General features: G+C 45.4%; 1 protein-coding gene and 1 long non-coding RNA gene across 3 annotated transcripts in view; one reads left to right on the top strand and one right to left on the bottom strand.

Annotated features, from left to right (window-relative positions):
- PARVA (parvin alpha) overlaps positions 1-20,134 on the bottom strand; it is a 177,766-nt gene that overhangs the window by 64,354 nt on the left and 93,278 nt on the right. The window contains exons 2-4 of the mRNA XM_064577106.1: positions 10,888-10,977; positions 10,736-10,806; positions 8,371-8,473 (exon numbers count right to left, since the gene is read on the bottom strand). Of these exons, the coding sequence (XP_064433176.1) occupies positions 8,371-8,473; positions 10,736-10,806; positions 10,888-10,977 (264 nt within the window). The remainder of the gene's footprint in view (positions 1-8,370; positions 8,474-10,735; positions 10,807-10,887; positions 10,978-20,134) is intronic.
- The window catches only part of LOC135362393 (uncharacterized), a 114,261-nt gene that overhangs the window by 75,203 nt on the left and 18,924 nt on the right, over positions 1-20,134 (top strand). The window lies entirely within an intron of this gene.

Below are 20,134 nucleotides of genomic sequence, written 5' to 3'. Positions count from 1 at the left end.
ACATTATCTGCAAGTATCCTAGAATCAATGACTATTTTAGTGGGAAGACCTTAGAGCATGCTGTCCAAAAGAACTTACTGTTATGACAGAGATATTCATTTCTGCACCATCCAAATGTAGTCACTAGACACATGTGGCTCTCAAGCACTTGAAGTGTAGCTGGTGTAAGTAAATACATTTTTACTTTTGATTACTTTTAATAGCTACATGTGGCTAGTGGTACTATATTAGCTCAGCCGGAAGGTTGTAGAGGCCATCGTCCTGGTTTTACAGAAGAGTGATCTGAGCTGCAGAGAAATGCTTTAGTGGTAGAACCAAGATTGGAACTTAGTTCTCCTGTCCTTCTCTTCATTCCTCCTTCAGTCTTTCACAGCTTCTACTTCAGCCTACATACTTTGGGGTGTGGGGAAGTGACTGTCAAAACCAGTATGATCAAACCCTTCAAGATGTTGCTCCTCCTGGGATTCACAGGATCATCCCCATTCAACATCACTGGTTTCCTTTAGCTGCTTATTCCTTACATTGCTAGGTTTTCTTGAAACTTTTCCCCAACTATACAGCTCCCCCTCTAATTTGATATCATCTTTACCTCACAAGGAGGTGCTTTCTTGGTATTTCCTCCACTTCCTCTACGGCTCCTAGGTCACCTTCAAAAGCCCCATTTCTCATGTCACTTGGCTCACAAGCCATCAGCAGTTACCATTGCCTACCCACCCAATGCAGTCTAAAATTCTTTGTTCAAGGTTCTCTATAATGCAGGCTCTTCTTCTTTCTCTAAATTTTTTTTTAATTTAAATTCAACTAGCCAACATAAATTTCAGATGTAGTGTTCAATGATTCATCAGTTGCATATAACACCCAGTGCTCATCACATCATGTGCCCTCCTTAATGCCTTCATTTTAGAATGGTTTTTAGATTTCTAGAAGAGCTGAAATTATAGTTCAGACAGTTCCTGCATATTCTGAATCCAGTTTCACCCATTGTTAACATCTTACATTACTAAAGTACATTTGTCACAACTTCTGAACTGACATTTGTACAGGACTTACTGTTCACACCTACTCATCATTGTCACCTTTAGTGTCCTGTTCTAGGTTTTCAGACTTTCCTTGCTCTTCATGACCTTGACATTTTTGAGGTACACTGGGTTTTTCCTATGTTTTTCTCATGGTTAGACTGAGGTTACGGGTTTTGGGGAGGAAGACCACGGAAGTGAAGTGCCCTTTTCATTGCATCGTATCCAGGGTGTATGCTATCAACATGACTTATCATTGGTGATGTTAAGCTTGATCAGTTGGTCAAAGTAGGGTCTGTACCTTGTTTCTCTATTGCAAAGCTATTTGTCTCCCCCAACTCCATACTATAATCATTGGAAGCACGTCACTAAAATGCAGTCTACTCAAAGGGTGGGAGTTAATCTTTGAGGGGTTGTAAATACATGAATTATTCAGTGAGGAAGAGTTGTCCCTTTCCTCTCATTTATTTAGCTATTTATAACAATATGAATTTAAGGATATTGATTTTACACTTTGGACTACAATTCTACTGTCATTCATTGTTGTGCTCAAATTACTCCATCATTAGCTACTGGGGCTGTTTTAGGTTGGTCCTGAATACTTTCAGCATGCTGTCCCACAGATAAATACGTTTTTTCAGCCCCTCTTTTTGGCACAGCAAGAGTCTCCAGTCTTAGAGTTTGTTATTGGAGAATGGTGCAAGAAATCAAGATCCGGGTCTTGTCTGTGTCAGCCACAAGTCCCACACAACCAATCTTGATGATCACCTACCCACACACTCCTTGTCTGCACAACACTCTCCCTGCACTCACCCTGAAATCAACAGGGGCCTACCAGCAATTTTGTTGTGCTGACTAAAATGTTCTTTTCCTTCCACACCTGGTTGAAGTTCTCCTTCCATAAGGCCCCATTCAAAATGCTGCCTCTTTCATGTCACCTTTCCTAAACTACTTGATCTCCCACAGCCCTCTGTACTATTAAGCACTGTTACATCCTATGTTACACTGCAACACATTTTTTTAATTAATTTTTTCTTTTTAGATTTTATTTGAGAGAGAGAGAGAGAGTGAGAGGGAGAAGCAGGCTCCCCGCAGAGCAAGGAGCCTGATGCGGGGCTCGATCCCAGGACCCCGGGATCATGACCTGAGCCGAAGGCAGACGCTTAACTGACTGAGCCACCCAGGTGCCCCCACATTTACTTTTATATCCCTAAATTCAGCAGTTAGCATGTAGCAAATGAAATGGTTGTTGCTTAATGACTATTAATTGACAAGAGTAAGGTCAGTGTAAGATGTACTCTCTAGGGTCTATCAGGGACAAAGACACAAACACACACTCTAAAGTGAAAACAAACCCTCCTGCAGAACCTTTATGTCCAAGGGACCCTTCTCCATCTCATGCTTGAAGATCTCCTGTTTCCCATATGCTATTGGGAAAATCAGAAGGAAGAGCCTTAGGACTTTCATCCCTCAAAACAGGTGAGGACATGCACATGTTTAAAGATAAGAATCGGTTAAATAAAACATACCCTAAGGAAACTCACAGAGCTATCCCAAGTCGGGAAAGCTTATGTTCACATGAAACGATTATCTTGTGCAAGCATTTTTCTAGAATCCTTCATCTCCTGCCTCTCTCGGTCCTATCGCCTAGGTGTTGGGGATGCAAATAGAGCAAGCTTTGGTCCTGAGGTGTGGGAAGGGCCGGAGCTGTTGGTGTGAGAGATTTGAGGGGATGGGGTGGCATCATAAATGGGCAGGCCCGGCTGGCCAGCATCAGCACCGAGGGTACAGAGAAACAGCCAGGCTCAGGAGGAGCAGCTCCTAAGGCAGATGTGTGCCCTCTCGTCTTCCTGGATGCTGTGGATGCCCCTTCCCAGGGCTCCCTGGCTCACCTGCAGATGGTGCCCAGCACACCCCATCAGTTTCCATCTCCAGCCCTAAAGCTCTCCTGCTCAAGAGCTTCTCTGGCAGGAGTACAACCTGGAGGCCCTTAATTCTTACACAGGCAGTCCTCACCCAGCAGGTGACAGGAGGCAGAAGGATGACTTGAGGTGTGTTGTCACCTGGTTTCTCAGAGGGAAAACCGCAGGACTGAGCGCTGGGTGCAGAATGCGCCCTCAAAAGGGCCTATCTCTTCCCCTCTTACGTTTCCCACCTGATTATTCACTTTCTGAGATTCCCTCTCATATACACTTCCTCAACCCATGTCCTTGTCCCAGCATCTGCTTTCAGGAAAACCTAAATTTGGAAATGCTGCCAAGGCAAGACCCAGGGAATAGCAGCTGCTGGGTTAGGCAGCTCAGAAAGAAGGACTGGGGAAGGGTATGTCAGGACAACCTCCCAGACATGCCTGGGGTCTCTGAGAAAGGCAAGCAGAGTAGACCATGCTGCCGAACAAGGAGCATCTGGCTGTGCAGCGGAGACCCAGAGACCCAGTATGACCCTGCCTTCACAGAGCTTGTGGTCAGAGAACTCCCAGCCAATGCTGCTCAGCAGAGGGGGCCTGTCATCTCAGGGATGCTCACCTATTCAGGCTCACCTATTCAGGCCTTTTGCCGAGAGATTCTTGCCTCCAGATCTTGGTCATGTCTAGGTTCTGAGTCCTTGCTCCATGAGGTCATCAACCTGGTTCCCTGGATTCCAGATCCATATCCTGCTCTGGAGATGTGACTCGCTTAGCACATCCAGACTCCTGGAGGTGCCTGTGGCATTTCCATTTTCCTCTAAGTGCCAGTGTTTCATAGTTTCCTAAACCCAACCTCAGCCCCTCCTACTCCCATGCCCAGCCCCTGTACAATTTGAAAGTGCATTTCTGGGAATGATCATGCCTGGTTCATCTTCGAACTCCCAGGTCATAGTTCCGTACCTACGTATAGATGTTTATGTGTGCTACAGATAGCAAAAGTCTCTCTCTCATATGCCCAGATATTGATTCGAAATACCATTTTCTAACAAAAGAAATCAGAGCTCTGTGGAGAAATGGCTGATTCCAGGGCCAGAGTAAGTAAAACTTAAGATGAGTCTGGGACATCTCATGATGCCAGAAAGTAAGGAAGTGCTAAGAACAAAAAACATGCGCTGGCACGTCCAAAGGGGCCAGGAGCCAACCTGAAAGAGCTCCAATGGTCAAAGCTGGAGGTATAGGAGCCAAAAAAAGGTAATATTGGATTATAATCTAAAGTATAAAATAAATACCCTTGTGTCCATACTGAATAAATAAATAAATGGGCAACTTTTCCTAACAGAAGGATTCCAATTAATAAATGTGGAAGGAATGGGTGTGCCCAGGTGGCTCAGTCAGTTAAGCATCCAACTCTTGATTTTGACTCAGGTCATCATCTTGGGGTCATGAGATCAAGCCCTGCATCAGGCTCCATGGTGGGTATGGAACCTGCTTAAGATTCTCTCTCTCCCTCTGCCCCTCACTTCTCCACTCTCCCGTACACGTGCTCTCTCTCTAAAAAAATGAAGGAATGAAGAAAATAGAAAATATCCACTAGGCAACCACAGTAATAACTGAGGCAGATATGCTCCAACAATTAAAATCAGTGGGGAAAATTTAAGGAAAAACAAGATATTTGCATAATCTTATCTCCCCCGCCCCTAAATATATGAATCACTAAAAGAAAAATAGTAACTTCACAGTGAAGAACTCTGACAGACACCACCTTAACCAAGTGATCAGGGTTAGCTCACCAGTAATAAGACATGCTAACCTCAAGTACTCCCCTGATACAGTACACTGAGAAGGACCCATCACGTCTGTGGTATTCTTCCCCTAAATATGTACCCTTCATCTAATCCTCAGAAAACATCAGACAGACCCAAGTTGGAAGCCATTCTAAAAAATAACCAGTCCTTTTTCAAAAGTGTCAAGGTCATGAAAGACAGGAAAGGCAAAGGCAAAGACCATCACAGGTTGGAGGGGACATGACTACTGAACAAAGTGTATGATCTTGGATTAGATTCTAGAGCTGAAAAAGGACATAAATGTAAAAAACTGGTGAAATCCAAACAAATTCTGTAACTTAGTTAATCATCATGCTGAGGTTGATTTCTTAGTTTGGGTCCTTGTACTGTGGTCAGGTAAGATGTTAGCATAGAGGGAGCTGGGCCGGGGGGGTCAGGAACTCTGCATTCTCTTTGCAACTCTAAGTCTAAGATTAGTTCAAAATAAACGTTAAAAAAAACCCCAAACCTACTGACAAATGGCCTAGGAAGTGTTAAGACAAACAGTAAAATATAAAGAGGATCTGGACGTTCTTAGAAGGCCACCAGGGCAGGACGCAGCATGCCATGGAGAAAAGGATTTCTGGGGCCAGAGAAGTTACGGCGGCAGCGCTGGGGCTGGAAGGTCGTGGAGAAAGGTCCCCCGACCTAGCATGGAGGGAGCCAGTACTTTCTAAGTGCTTCAGACATCCTACCTGGTTGAGAAAGGGGATGGTTTGACACATGCACTTGGGAGTCCGGTTGTCACAATTTGTGACTAACAGAATATAAGGGATGAAAGAGAAGGAGCAAGAGAGGAGGACTCCTAGGTTTTTAATCTGAGCAACTGTCTGTGTGGTTGTGACACCATTCATCCCTCTGGAAAGGAGAATGGCTTTGGTGGGGAGGGGGAGGGGGAGGAGATAAGCAGGTCAGTTTGGGGCAGGTTGGTTCCAAGGTGCCTGGGTGACACCCAGGTGGGCATGCCTGGAAGGCAGAGGAGTACCTTACAGCTTCAGAGAGTGATCCTCAGAGAGGCGATGGCTGGAATGTACAAGTAGGTGAAACACCCAGGAAGAGGATGTGAGATCAAGAGAGAGGGGAGGGGGCCACGCATGGAAGACTGAGGAGTCCCCACGATTATGCAGAGATGAAAAGCGTACCAAGAAGTTGGGGGGAAGTGGCGTGTGTGGGAAGCCGAAGAGAACCAGGAGGGCATGAGATCCCAGGAGCCCCTGCGCTGGGGAAGGGGGACGAGACTTTCAGTAGTGTCAGAGGCCACAGCATGGGAGGTCATCGGAATCGACACTGGTGGCCTCAGAAGGGAAAGCCGGTGGAGAGGTTGGGGTGGGACCCAGCTTGTCCCTCAGGGGGGCATGTTCAGTGGTGGGGGAGCAGATACAGAGCCAAATATTCTTTTGATAAACTTTGCTGGGAAAGAGGAAGATAGAAAAATAGAGGGGAAGTCGAGGTTGGAGGGGTCACCCCAAACTCCATCTCTAGACTGACTCCTCCCAGGAGCTCCCAATGCATATTTTTACCTGCAAACTGGTTCTCTCCACCTGATTATCCTGCCTGTAGCTTTTTAATATGTCTGCCCAGCCATCTACCTACAAAGGGTCTAAACTTAGGTTGACAAAAGCAGCGTTGAGATCTGAAATAATAATCTAATGTGACTGCCCCGTGCCTGACTCAGGGCTCCACAGACGTGACGCTAGGCGGTTCTGGAACCACGTGCAGAGGCAAGATTACCTCATGACCAAGTTCCATCACTCCCTGACCACGTTCCACCCTTGCCCTGAGCATTTTGAGACACTTTCAGATCCTGACAGGAAATTTGCTTGGGGAGGTAAAAGCTGCAGTCACTGAAAGAGACGCTCAGTTGAGGCTCTCGGCTTTTCTACACGGACATGTGCCAAAGCCTTTTCCTCTCTGTGTTGAGCTGCATTTACAAGCCTTTAAATATTAACACTCGCTAATACTGATGTTTGAGTACCATATCAGTTTAGCTTCCTAGAAATGACTAGATTTTATAACACTCATTCATTCAGTACACATTAAGTGCCTGACCACATGTGGCAGGCAAACTGCAAGTACTGGAGACGCCTGGATACATAAGTACGATGTGGTGTTTCCTGCCCTTGAGGAGCCACAGACATTTCCCTGGACAGCTACAAACAACATGGAATGTCATAGAATAAAGGCATGTATATTATATACACATCTGTATGTATGCGTGTGTATATCCGGGGGAACACAGAAGGTGCATGACCATCACTTCTAGAGGTGTTTGTTGGAGGTACGAGAGGCAGGCGCACTCTACGAACCCCAAGATTGGTTTGCCTGCCGGAGAGAGGGAGAAGGGCCCGAGGCGGGAGGAACAGCATGGGCGGAAGTATAGAGATGTAAATAGGTACATTTATATAGGTATACAGAGGTAAATAGGTAAATCGAGATGTAAATAGTAACGTAGCAATGGTATTCACAAAAGTAATAAAACCAGTACTCGTGAAAAGGATGAAAGACATTGACGGGGCACTCACTGCGTGTCCGGCATGATCCTAGGCACTTTACGTTGCACAAGCCATGCGTGTGAGGGAGTCCGGAGCTGAGGCTGAAAGATAGCTGGGCGTCGCCTGAGGAAATGTCTGAATGCGGTGCTACAGGGCCTGCCTGGGTCCCCCTGGCAGGGGAGAGCAAGCACTGGAAAGACTAGACTTGGGTTTTGAGGACGCTCGTCTGCTGGTGCCGTGGGCTGGGGGCAGTGAGCCGGGAGGCACAAAGGTGAGGCCGGAAGCTGTTTCAGGAGTTCAGACGAGTGAAAATGGCAGGGAGGATGGATGCAGGAGACAATGTGGCAAGAAGAAATGAGCCCTGGAGGCCCCCCACGTATCTGAGGTCACAAGAAAGAGGGCAAAGTAGATGAGCTCAGCGTGAGAGTAGCTAGGAATGGAAGTCTAGAACTTGGAGCAGAGGTTTGGACGAGAGAGAAAACAGGGAACAGCTGAGGAAAAGTCCAAATTCAGTCAGGCTGAATTTGGCCTTTCAACACTAAGATCAGCCCTGAATTTGCCTTTCTCCCCCTGGAGGCCTTGTATCTCCACAGGAACACAGAAGGGGAACATACTTTCCCAGAGACAACACACCTAGACACGCAGAAGCCGAACATCACAGAGGCACGGGTTCCCACACACTTGCACCTGACCTAGACAGGGATACACAGAGGAACACACACACAGGTCCACAGATCGCAGAGGTACACACACACGCCCAGAGGTGACAGAGGTCTATATAAACATGCACACATGTAACTAGACCTACAGAGGCCACACCCGCACAATTTTCTAGAGGGGGTAAGGCGTGTTTTCCAGTATACAGTGGAGTCTTTTCATCTACCCAGCTGATGACCTTCAACTGCTAGGGGGAGCAGCCCCATCCGGTCATTGACCTCCCTCTGCAATTCATTCCGGTAGAACCGACTGCAGGAGGACAGCTAAAGGCTCCCCTGGTCTGTCGTCCCACACCCTGCACAGTCCTAGTCCACTGCACATGAGCTGCTGTGGGCTGAGCACAACTAAGTAGGAGTCGGTGAGCCACCCACCCGCCGATCAAAGCTCTCCACTGCAACATTCAACCCCCTTCTCACCAAAGAGCTTCTGTAGGACTTGTCCGTCGTATAAATCTTCAGCCAGGTCTTTCACGATGATTCTTTCACCGACAAGCACATCATTAATCCAGTCAATTAACACCTACAGGGAGAGAGACAGAACAAGAGAAGAGTCATGGGTATTTTCTTACAGATCAGCTCTCTTAGCCTGGACAATTAAAATCTAAATGAACTTCAGATCTGGAAAGCAGCAGAACTGTCCATGTGACTCAGTAGATGGATACAAAGCAGTGTGAACTCTAGGGGCCCTGCTATTTTTCCGGTATAAGTGCTTCTAAGCTGGTGACACCAGTGTCCCTGCCGGTATTTTTTGGCCCCTTACCATTCCTTACCCCAATGGCAAGCAACATTCACACAGTGTTTGGGTGTGTAGCTAGTACCAGGCAACGGTACTGACTCTGGAGTTACACAACCTGGGGTTAGTGACCCACTAACTGATTCGTGTAGCTCTGTCATCTACGGACCTCTGTGTGTACCTGGCAGGCTAGTTTCTGCTCTGAGCCTCTGACGGCCCACCTCTAAAATGGAGGAGGAAAAGACCTCCCACTTGAGGTAGCAGAAAAGAATCACATATGGCAAGGGCCAAATGCTCAATAAATCTTATGAATCAATCAATATGAATATTACTATGAATAAATAAAGCTTTCCCCTAGTATGACATTTGGTCGGGTGTTACTATCACCCCTATCTATGTTCAGGAGGGGAGATCAGACACAGAAGTGAACGTATTTGCCAAGGTCGCGTTGCTGACTGGACAGAGACCAGAACCGAACTCTTGTCCATCCCCTTTTAAGGGACTGTTCTCCTCCTGGCCCCAAACTACATCTCCATGCGGCCAGTGCAGTCTCCCCTCTGGGGGCTCTCTCAGCGGCTGTCTTTACCTGAGCACCCCCTGCATCAAGCACCGAGCGGAGCCATTCCACGGGCATCCCCTTTAGTTAATCTGCACAACACCCACGAGGGGGAGGGAGCATTTGTTTCATTTTTCAGGTAAGGAAACTGAAGCTTGTTCAAGTCCGTTGTCTTTTCTTTTAAATTTTTTCAGGTCATTTGCTTATTATTTTTATACAGTAAAATTAACTCATTTTAAAAGATACAGTTTGGTGAGTTTTGGTCATTGTACACAGTTGTGTAACCACCACCACAACCAAGATGCAGAGCTGTTCCCTCAGCAGAGGAAGGTTCCTTTGGGCTCTTTGTGCTCAGTCAGTCCCCTTCCCTGAGGACAGGTCAGGCAACCACCATAATTTTGTAAAAATGGAATCACAAAGAACATCACCTTGTGTGTTTGACTTCTTTGACTTAGCAGAAATAGATTGCCTTTATTACAGGGGCTGTAGTTGGGCTGGGTTTCCAAACCTGGGGGGAGCCCGGGGCCTTCACAGCACATTGTTCTATATTGTTCTACTGTTGGTAGGAGCTTCCCTCCTTACCCTTCCTCCCTCCCTCCATCCAGCCATACCCCACGTATCCCCTACCCATCCACCCAGCATTTATGAATATGTGCTCCATGTCATATTCTGTGCTGGATCCTGGGGTACAATGATGAAAAAAGAGGTGGTCTCTAACCCTGAGAAGCTCATCGTTTAGGGAAGGAGACATAGAGGTGTCTGAGTAGTGGTAACTAGTCATCAGATGGTGACTCTGAGGGGACAATCTAAGGTTGAACAGGCAGCTAGGGCATGAGACCCCAAACACCACCCTCAGAAGCATGGGCCTCAACCTTCAGTTGGCAGGAATCTACACACACAGTTTGAACAGGAAAATGAGAGATCTGATGCACATTTTGAACGAAGCACTTTGGCGTCCAGTGCCTTTTTGTCCTGTTTTGAGTGTAGCTTGGAGAAGCTAATGAAGAAAAACACAGGATGGGGAATCCAAAGGGGGATGGCATAAACACTTTTCAGGGGATGACCACATGCCAGCCCCTCTGCCAGGTACAACATACACGATGTAATTCAATCCTATCTACTTCTGTTTGAATTCCATCTCCTCTACTCAGCTGGGACCATACACAAACCAATGGCTTTTCTAAGACTCACTTTCCTCATCTGTAAGCGGGGATGACATGAAGTCTTACTTTGCAGGGTGCCTTTGAGGGCCCTTGAGAAAAGCAGAAAGACTGCGTGAACCTGAAGATCGTGGCAAATGTGAGCTCATCTGCACTAACTTCTCTGGCACTTACGATCCACACCATTCCGTGGGCAGCTGCCATGTGCCATTTTTGTTAAATTTGAGATGTCCACCTATGGGACCACGAGCTGCCCATCCAGAGCAGGTGGTCTACAGACGCCTGTTAAACCCGGGGGCGGGGCAGTTGACACCCTTCCTGATTTCTTCTTACCTTCATCAGTTCTTGCAGTTTGGGGTCGCTGCGGGAGTTTGGGTCCACCATTGTTCGCACTTCATTCTCCTCTTTAAAAGGAAAAGGCAGTCAGTGGGGGTGGCTCCACTTGTAGGCATTAGGCTAACCCAGAGAACAAGAGACCCAGTTACCCAGCATGGTGTCCTCTGGGTCCAGCTCGAAGGGGATCGGGCTGAGGGGCAGGTTGATGGCGTTCATGCCTTCCTCCTGAAGCTCCGATACTGCAAGAAGAAGACAGGCAAAGTCACACTGTAGCCCACCGGTGATGGGGAGGCGCTCTGTTACAAACGTGTTTGGGATGGACATTAATACAACCACTAAGGTTAGCTTACAGCTGTTACTCAGCCTGCAACAGATTCCCTGCCTCTCCTCACGAACAGGACCGAGTAGTCCCCTTCAGGTCACCTCTTCCGACTATCACCTCACTCCCTTTCCTCGGGGAAACAGGCCTCTGTCTGCTCCCAGACACGATCTCAGGATAACCACAAGTGAGGTGGGCACTCACATCTTTCTGAGGTCTCTACCTGTCACCTCCTGCCTGCCCCTCCTTCCAGGGCTTTCTATCTGGTGCACAGTGGGGGCCCAGTAACCGTTTGGGTGAACAAGGTCACCAAGTCAAGGCCACATTTATGTTGTAAGCCATTTCTACCCTTGGTGCAACCCTCCTTTGGCTTCTCTCCTTATTTGGCTTCCCTAAGTATTTTTCTGATTATCCTACCTTCTCTTTTCCCTCCACCTCACCCCAGCCGCTGCTCCAGAACACCTCAGTCTAGCCTCTTTCTGGGCTCTGGTCCTGTCCCTTCAGCTCTAATGAGTACGGGGACCTGGGGGCCAGACATCTCCACACTTAGGCCCATTTCCTCAGCTTTATGTCAAGAGTCCGACTGGATGGATAGCCAGCGAGTCCTTTTCACCATTTTCAAATCCTAGAAATCTATAATTCCACTTTTCTCAAGGAAAACAAAAAGAGGTCAATGGCCACTCAAGCCTTCCAGCCTGCTCCCCACCATACGCAACCCCCCCCCCCCGCCCCCAGCCACCGCAATGAAGCCTCAGAGAAAAACAAATCCCTACCACAAAACCACTGTGTGATGGGCATTCGATGAGCACTGACCTTGGATCACCCCCCCACCCCTAAAATCAGTGACTGAAATCTCCTCACCTCTATTCACTTCCAGTTTGGAGAATTACTTTTCACCAATTAAGCACAGAAAGGCCATTTGCTCTGAAGGCACTGGTCACCAAAGGGCTCTCAAAGAGCTAATATGGCAGCAGCAATCAGCCTTAATAAAAGCAATGTCCCATCTTTCCATTTGATTTTTTTTTTTCCTTTTTATGGAATCTGGCCTCCCTGACTGCCAGCATATAGTTGCAAGAACTCTTAAGCACAAGGCAGTCACTTACAAAGAGTTCTTTCATATTAGCAAACTCACTGATGTTTGCAGTTGGACTGGGGATGAGATTGCCTAACAAAGAGAGTGAAACACACTCTACCCTAAAGAGACACAACTTGCATTATGAAGCTGGTATTTAGTCCCGTTGCTGTGGGCTCTTGACATTCATACGGGATATCAGCCAGTCACGGTCTTGAATCTGCAAATTCACAGACACCCACCACTCTATATAATTCCCCTCATAAAACATAACTGAAAAACATAAGCCACACCTTCAAGGCTAAAATGATTCTGATAAGCCTAGGATCACGTTTGCTTTCTAGTGAAAAACAATGGACTCCTGCAGTCTTGTGAGACTCTTAGAATTTCTTCTAATATTCCTCCTAAGACTGGCAGTTCGCTTTCTTTTCCAGGCTGTTTCTCACAAAGAAGCAAGATTTCCACCACTGAACAAGCATTACTGTGCAAGCACTGGGCAGCGGAAGTCAAGTCACACTTAAATGGGGGTGCGAGGCTGGGTGTACTGGCCGGTGAAGACACTAGCTCCTGCCCGGGACCTTCTCTGCCTATGTCCCCACCCCCCAAACCCCCCTCCCCCCAGGGCTGTACTGTCAGTACAATAGCTACCAGCCACATGTGGCTATTCACATTTAAATGAATTAAAAATTCCATTTCTTAGTTGTACCAGTCACACTGCAAGTGCTCAGGGGCCCGCACGTGGCTAGCGGCTAACATGCTGGACACCACAAATGTAATGATGTCCATCATTACAGGAAATTCAATCGGATGGTGGTGTCCTAGTTGATCCTACATCTCCAAATGCTGATGATGTCCACATTTAAAGCTCCAGACAAGGCCTGACCCCGAACTCCAGGCTTACCCAATGTCTCCTCTTTGGTTTATTAATAGAGATCTCAAATGTATACCTCCACAACAGAATGATTGTCTACACCCTCACCCCCACCATGACAACACTTAAACAAGACCGTCATTCCCCTGTTCTTCTCTTCTTCAGTCAATGGCATCGCCATTTATACAATGGTTTAAGCCAAAATCCAAAAAATCATCCTTAACTTCCCCTTCCTTATGTCTTGCATCTAACACATTGGCAAGTCTTGTGGGCTCCGCCTCTAGACCAGGATCCAATGCCAACCACTTCTCACCATCTCCACCACACCATCCTGGTTCAGGCCACCAGTATCTTTCACCTGGACAACCAGAACCACCTTCCAACTGGTCTACTGCTTTCTGATGCGTTTTCCCCACCCCTGTCTACTTCCCACAGCACAGTCAGAATGATGTATAAGGATGTAAATAGCATCATACATTCTTCTGCTTTAAGTACTCCTGTGGCTTCCCATCATACTCAGAATAAAGCTCCAACTCCTTACTAATACCCACAAGGCCTTCTGGTTAAGCCCCCTGCTCCCTCTCATGTTTTATTTTCTGCAGAACACTCATCACAATCTGAAATAATAATCATCCATATGTCTGTTGTCTGTTTCCCCCCACCCCCCACCAGAAAAAAAAACTGTGAGAAGGCTGGTACTTTCTCTCTTTTGTTCACTATTAGATCCTCAAAGAGGAGCCAGAGTGCCTACATTCAAATCCATGATCTACTAGCTCCGTGACCTTGGGCAAGTTCATTAACTTCTTATACCTCAGTTTCCCCATCTGCAAAATGGGAGTGATAATATTACCCACCTCCTAGGGTTGTTGAGAAGGTTAAATGAGTTAATATATGTCAAGCACTTGCAAGAGTGCCTGGTAGTTGGTAAGAATTGTGTAAATACATTATGTGGGGGCACCGGAGTGGCTTGGTCAGTTGAGCGTCTGAATCGCGATTTCTGCTCAGGTCATGATCTCAGGGTCGTGAGAGGGAGGCGCGCGTGGGGCTCTGCGCTCAGGGGGGGAGTCTGCTTCTCTCTCTCTTTCTACCCCTCTGCCCCTCCCCCTGCTCACATGCACGCGCTCTAAAATAAATAAGTAAATCATTAAAAAATTAAAAAAAAAAAAACTACTTGTTGAGTAAATGAATAACCCAAACTGTTAAGACCACCGTTTGACTGCACGGGTTATGAATTGAGCCAGAATTTGCCAGAGCAGTGCAAAGAAGGATTCTACCTTGTTCTCAGGGGGAAAAAAAATTATATTTTGGCCTGAACCTGTGTGCCCATGTGTGTGCATATGTGTGTGCTTATATTTTGTAAGGAGAGAAAAGCCGCATCTGTTCCAAGACTGTTGTACAGCCTGAGCTAATCTGTGAATATAGAGATATTTACACCTCCAAAATGGGACTAGAAATGTAATATTTGCAGCAGTGACTCCTAAAGATGGGTCTGAACAGGATCTTTTTTATGTGTACATCATCGTTAAAATGTTTTCAGATGAAAAAAATCCCCAGTCAGAAACACTCCCCTCTGCCCTGCCTCTTTAATTCACTCACAGAGACATAACAAACCCTAGAAGAAAGGCTGAGATATGTTTGCAATTGGAAATGTTTTTTTTTTTTTTTTTTTTTCAGGAAATGATTTGGTACAGGAACATCATTCCCATCCCATTAACTGCTGACTCTGAGCCAACTGTTTGTAAAAGTGAATATGCAAACTGCCCGGTTCAGGCCTAGCCCCCGCCCCATGGGGCCACGTTAGTGGCCACTTTCCCAAAACAGCCCTCTTGCTTTGGAGGCTTCCTTTCTATTAAACCCAAGCAGGACCCAGCAGAAGCCCCTCGCCAATCCCTGTACTCTGAAAGAGAAAAGAGCTGCAATTGAATTTTCTCGGCACAGAAGAGGAATATGATGTTTATCCCTTGAACCTCCTCTAACAATCTGAAACTAGGGCTCAATGTGCAGCCCGTGGTGTCTCGCGGCGCCATTAGTCATAACTTAATAAACAGATTAAATGCCCAGCTGAAGGTCGAGCTCGAGAAAGCAGGGTGATTGCCTCAACTCCTGCCTGAAGTGCTCGCCATCAGAGAGGGGGCTTTGGCTTTTCCGGGAAAGGCAGGCTGACCCTGGGTCCAGTGGTGCCGCAGAAAAAGTATACGGATGGGCTTTGGAGTTTAGAAGAGCTGGATTTGAATCCTACTTCTATTTTTAGGTGGGACCTTACATAAGCGATCTAACCTCCCTGAAATTCAGTATAAAACAATTCTCTATAAAATAACATTGTAGCTGACACTGCTGGTCTCCTCGCTAATATTTATTTTACTCTTTTTCCCTGCTGAGAGAACCCTCATTTTATTCCAGGGTACACTTCCCCCTCCTAAGTTCCAGGGGAGATCCTGACTGGTTTAGGCTAATCACGATAATCTTAATTCCCTTGGTAGTGACTGATTCAAGCATTGCCATGTGATACAACGAGTTGTGAGAAAACTTCTAGAAGCTTCTAACAATAGTTTTCCTCCATTTTAAAGAGAGGCCCAAAGAAGAGAAGGTATTTTTCTCCTTCTCATCATTATTATATCAGGATGCTATGCCTGGATTTGCTGCAGCCATTTTGTAGTCACGAGGTGAGCTAGCCCAAATCCAAAGAAGAAACTAATATGCTAAGATTGGCAGAGAAGAAGGAAAGGGGTTCTTGTTGATACTGTTAAGCCCCACCATCCCTGGAGCCACTCTAGCTTTGTGTGTCTTGTTATAAGAGACGTAATAAGCTCCCTTATTGTTTAAGCCAGTAGAGTTGGCATTTTCTGGGGCTTGGAGCTCAAACTCCCTAATTAATACACAGGACACCAGGATTATAAAGTTGATAGATGAATAGCGTAGGTCTACAATGAATGGTAATTTTCCTTTCCTTTTTTCCATGAGAAACATCAGAGCTGCAGGCATGTCTTATACTTCAGAATACATACAGGGATTCAAAGAATACCACAGAGAAAACAACTATGGAGAGAAAATGGACAGAGGTTTCCAAAATTACAAAAGGGTCCATTTATGCAAAGCCAGTAATTTCATTCGTTCAACCAGTAAACATTACTAGGCACCTCTTCTGAAGCAGACCTTGCGCCAGCATTGGGAATATAGGCCTGGGAATTTGACAGGGCTCTGCCTTAATCTGCTCACGGATGGTGGGAGGGGCAGACACACAAACAACATGCAGGATGCTGCACAGAGGGGTGAGAGCCACGTGACTACAGGGCTGTGGGAGCTCAGGCAGAATGAGGGCAGCTCTGGATGGAAGACTGGGGTGTATTCCTAGAAAGAGGGAATTTGAGTTGGACTTGGAAAAACAGAAATTTTCATCTGACACAGGTGCCCCACAAAAGGCACATCTTGTGTAAAAAAACATCAAGGTGTGTAAAAACGAGGCAGGTGTTGAGAGTGATGATTATGCCTGAGCACTGGGAATGGGGGAAAGGGGGGGCACAGAGGGGAAGAGAGGGAAAGGAACAGAGGAGCAAATAGGTAGGCGAGGTCCAGAGTGTCGGGGATCATGAATTCATCTGTTCCCTAGCATTCCCTGTACCATGCTCCCTGTGTCTAGAGACAAAACAGCAACGAAAACAAACCAAACATACCAAGGAAGTGAAAGAGAGTAGCTAGGATGCTCTTTCTCCTTCAGTGGAAGTGGGCACCAGTGAGATATTTGGGCTGCTCTAGATCCTTATCAGGACTCTGATGATTAATCTCTGGTCCTTCTGAAAGCTCCTAAAGCTCCCTTAATTCCTAAATGGATCAGACGTTCTTGGCAGCAAGACAACTAACTTGATAATGGTCTAGTCAGCAAGCCCCAACAATTTTTGTCTATGTGAAAAATCAACCTGAAAGAATATCAGTCAAAAAACTATAGTTAACATCATACTTAATGGTGAGAAAATGAATGCTTTCCCCCTAAGACTGGGAAAAAGGCAAAGATGTCTCCTCTCACCATGCCTATTCAAAATCATATTAAAAATTCTAGTTAGTACCACAACACAAAAAAAGGAAATAAAAGGTATAGAAATTGGAAGCGGGGTGCCTGGGTGGCTCAGTCGGTTAAGCATCTGCCTTCGGCTCAGGTCATGATCCTGGAGTCCCGGGATCGAGCCCCACATCAGGCTCCCTGCTCAGTGGGGAGTCTGTTTCTCCCTCTGCCCCTCACCCTGCTTGTGTTCTCTCTCTCCCTCTCACTCTCTCTCTCGCTCTCAAATAAATGAATAAAATCTTAAAAAAAAAAAAATGGGAGCAAGGAAACAGAACTATCTTTGCAGATGACATGGCTATCTATGTAGAAAATCCCAACTAACTGACCAAAACAAAAAGAACAAAAAACTCCAAACTCCTAGAACTAGTAAGCAATTATAGCAAGGTTGCAGATACAAGGTAAATAAATGCACAGTTACCTTCCTTTATGCCAGCAATGAATGATTGGAATTTGAAATTAGAAATACAATATTATTTACAGTAGCACCAAAGATGCAATACTTAGGTATAAATCTAACAAAATTACGTATAGAATTGATATGCAAAAAATGATAAAACTTTGATATAAGAAATCAAAGAAGATTTAGGTAAGTGAAGAGACATTCAGTATTCATGAATTACAAGACTTGATATTGTTAAGATGCCAATTCTTCCCAACTTGCTCTATAGATTAAATGCAATCCCACTCAAAATCACAGCAAGCTATTTTGTGGTTATCAACAAACTGATTCGCACGTTTACACAGAGGGACAAAAGACTCAGAGTAGCCAATAAAATGTTGAAGAAAAATGACAAAGTTGGAGGACTGACACTACAAACTTGAAGAATTACTATAAAGCTACAGTAATCAATACAGTGTAGCATTGGTGAAAGAGTGGACACACAGATCACTGGGACAGAATAGAGAACCCAAAAATAGATCCACACAAGCACATTCAACTGATCTTTGACAAGAGCAAAGGCAATTCAATACAGAACGGACAGTCTTATCAACATATGGTATGAGAACAACTGGACATCTACATGTAAAAAATGAATCTAGACACAAACCATACACTTTCTGCAAAATTTAACTCAAAATGATCACAGGCCTAAGAATAAAACACAATACTATAAACTTTCTAGAAAAAAATAGAAAACCCAGGTGACGCAGGGTTTGGCAGTGACTTTTAACCTACAACACAAAGGACAATTCACAAAAGAAAAATTGATAAGCTGGATTTCATTAAAATTTCTACTCTGCAAAAGATATTATTAAGAGAATGAAAAAACAAGCTATAGACTGAGAGAAAATATTTGCAAAACATATGTTGGATAAAAGACTTATATGCAAAACATCCAAAAAACTTTAAAAATGGAAGAAAACAAACCAACTACAAAATGGGCAGATCTAAACAGACATGTCACCAAAGAAGGTGTACAAATGGCAAAAAAGAATATGAAAAGAGGTTCAACATCGTTTGCCATTAGGGAATGACAAAACAATGAGATACCACCCCATTTGTTAGCATGGTTAAAATCCCCAAAATTTGACCACACCAAATGCTGACAAGGATGTGAAGCCACAAGAACTCTCATTCATTGCTGGTGGGAATGCAAAATGATATAGCCATCGTGGAAGACCACGTGATAGTTTCTTACAAAGCTATAGTTTTACCATATAATTCAGCAATTGTGTTCCTAGTATTCACTTGATTTGAAAACATACATTCACACAAAATCCTGCATGTGAATGTTTACAGCAGTTTTATTCATAATTGCCAAAAACTTGAAGCAACCAAGACATACTTGAATAGGCAAATGGATCAATTGTGGTATATCCATATATGGTGAAATATTATTTGGTGATTTTTAAAAATGAGCAAAAAGCCATGAAGAGACATGGAAGAACTTTAAATATATAATTCCTAAGTCAAAGAGGCTAGTCTGAAAAGGTGACACATGTATGATTCCAATATAGGACATTCAGAAAAGGTAAGACTATAGAGACAGTAAAAAGATCAGTGGTTGTCAGGGGTTTGAGGGAAGGTTTGAATAGGCAAAGTACTGAATATTTTTAAGAAGGTGAAACTATTCTGTATGATACTGTAATAGTATATACATGATTTTATGCATTTATCAAGCCCACAGAATTTTATAGCACTGGGAGTAAACCTCAATGTAAGCAAATTTAAAAAAATCATTTGGGGGGTTGGCGGCTCCAGGGGTGGGATGCAGACTGTGATAATTGAACCTAGCAGAATTGCAAATGTACGAGACAATCTCACTGGAAGGGGTGAAGGGGATGGTGCTGACCTAAGTACTGTTGGAAATGAGTGGTGTCTGTGAAACCCAAGTCAAAAGGAACCGCACATAAGCATGGACTCTAGTTGATAAAGGTATTTGCTATGGGGGTGCAGGTCAACAATTCTGATGCTGCTACACGAGCACACTGGAATTGGACAATTAAGTAAACGGTCGGTGGATGGTAGAAGCCAGGTTTCTCACTGTGGGAGTGGGAGGTTACAGACAAGCCTGGGAAAAGGCTAGGATGATCTATGTGGTAATGCATGAGAGGTGGAGATATCAGTAAGCACTCATGTTTAGCTTAATATAGACACAGATGATTACAAATGGAAATATTGCGAGGTGGGAGTACAGTTGACCCTGAACAACACAGGTTTGAACTGCATGGCTCCACTTTATTGCATTTTGTTTTTGAGCGGACAGCAAAAGCCACAAGGCATTCATTTACAAGTGCTCACCGCAGTCCCTGCCAAATCAAAGGCAGCTGGTAAAGAGGTTGCACCTTCTGCCCTCTGAATAGCTGGAGAGCCCCCCCACCCCACAGAGGCTGTAAGAAGCCCCTAGGGGCCCTAGACCTGGGCAGGGCTACAGGTCACCCATATGCCACAAGAATGGTCGGGTCCAGCACCTGGGGCTGGCCAGCAGGAGGCTGAGCTGAAGTGGAAGAACGTGTCCAGAGGGCAGAGGCGGCACTGTGCTCAGAGTCCCGTGCCTGTGGTACCCCTGCACTGAATTGTTCAGGCTCCAGGGAGGCATTAGGTTGGCCACAGACCTTGGACCTTCTTGGGCTGG

Source organism: Mirounga angustirostris, unplaced genomic scaffold, assembly GCF_029215605.1.
Source record: "Mirounga angustirostris isolate CCGP_5_RB_7025 unplaced genomic scaffold, mMirAng1.0.hap1 SCAF_13, whole genome shotgun sequence".
Classification (NCBI taxonomy): Eukaryota; Metazoa; Chordata; class Mammalia; order Carnivora; family Phocidae; genus Mirounga; species Mirounga angustirostris.
This window is presented reverse-complemented; position numbering and strand designations above follow the sequence as displayed.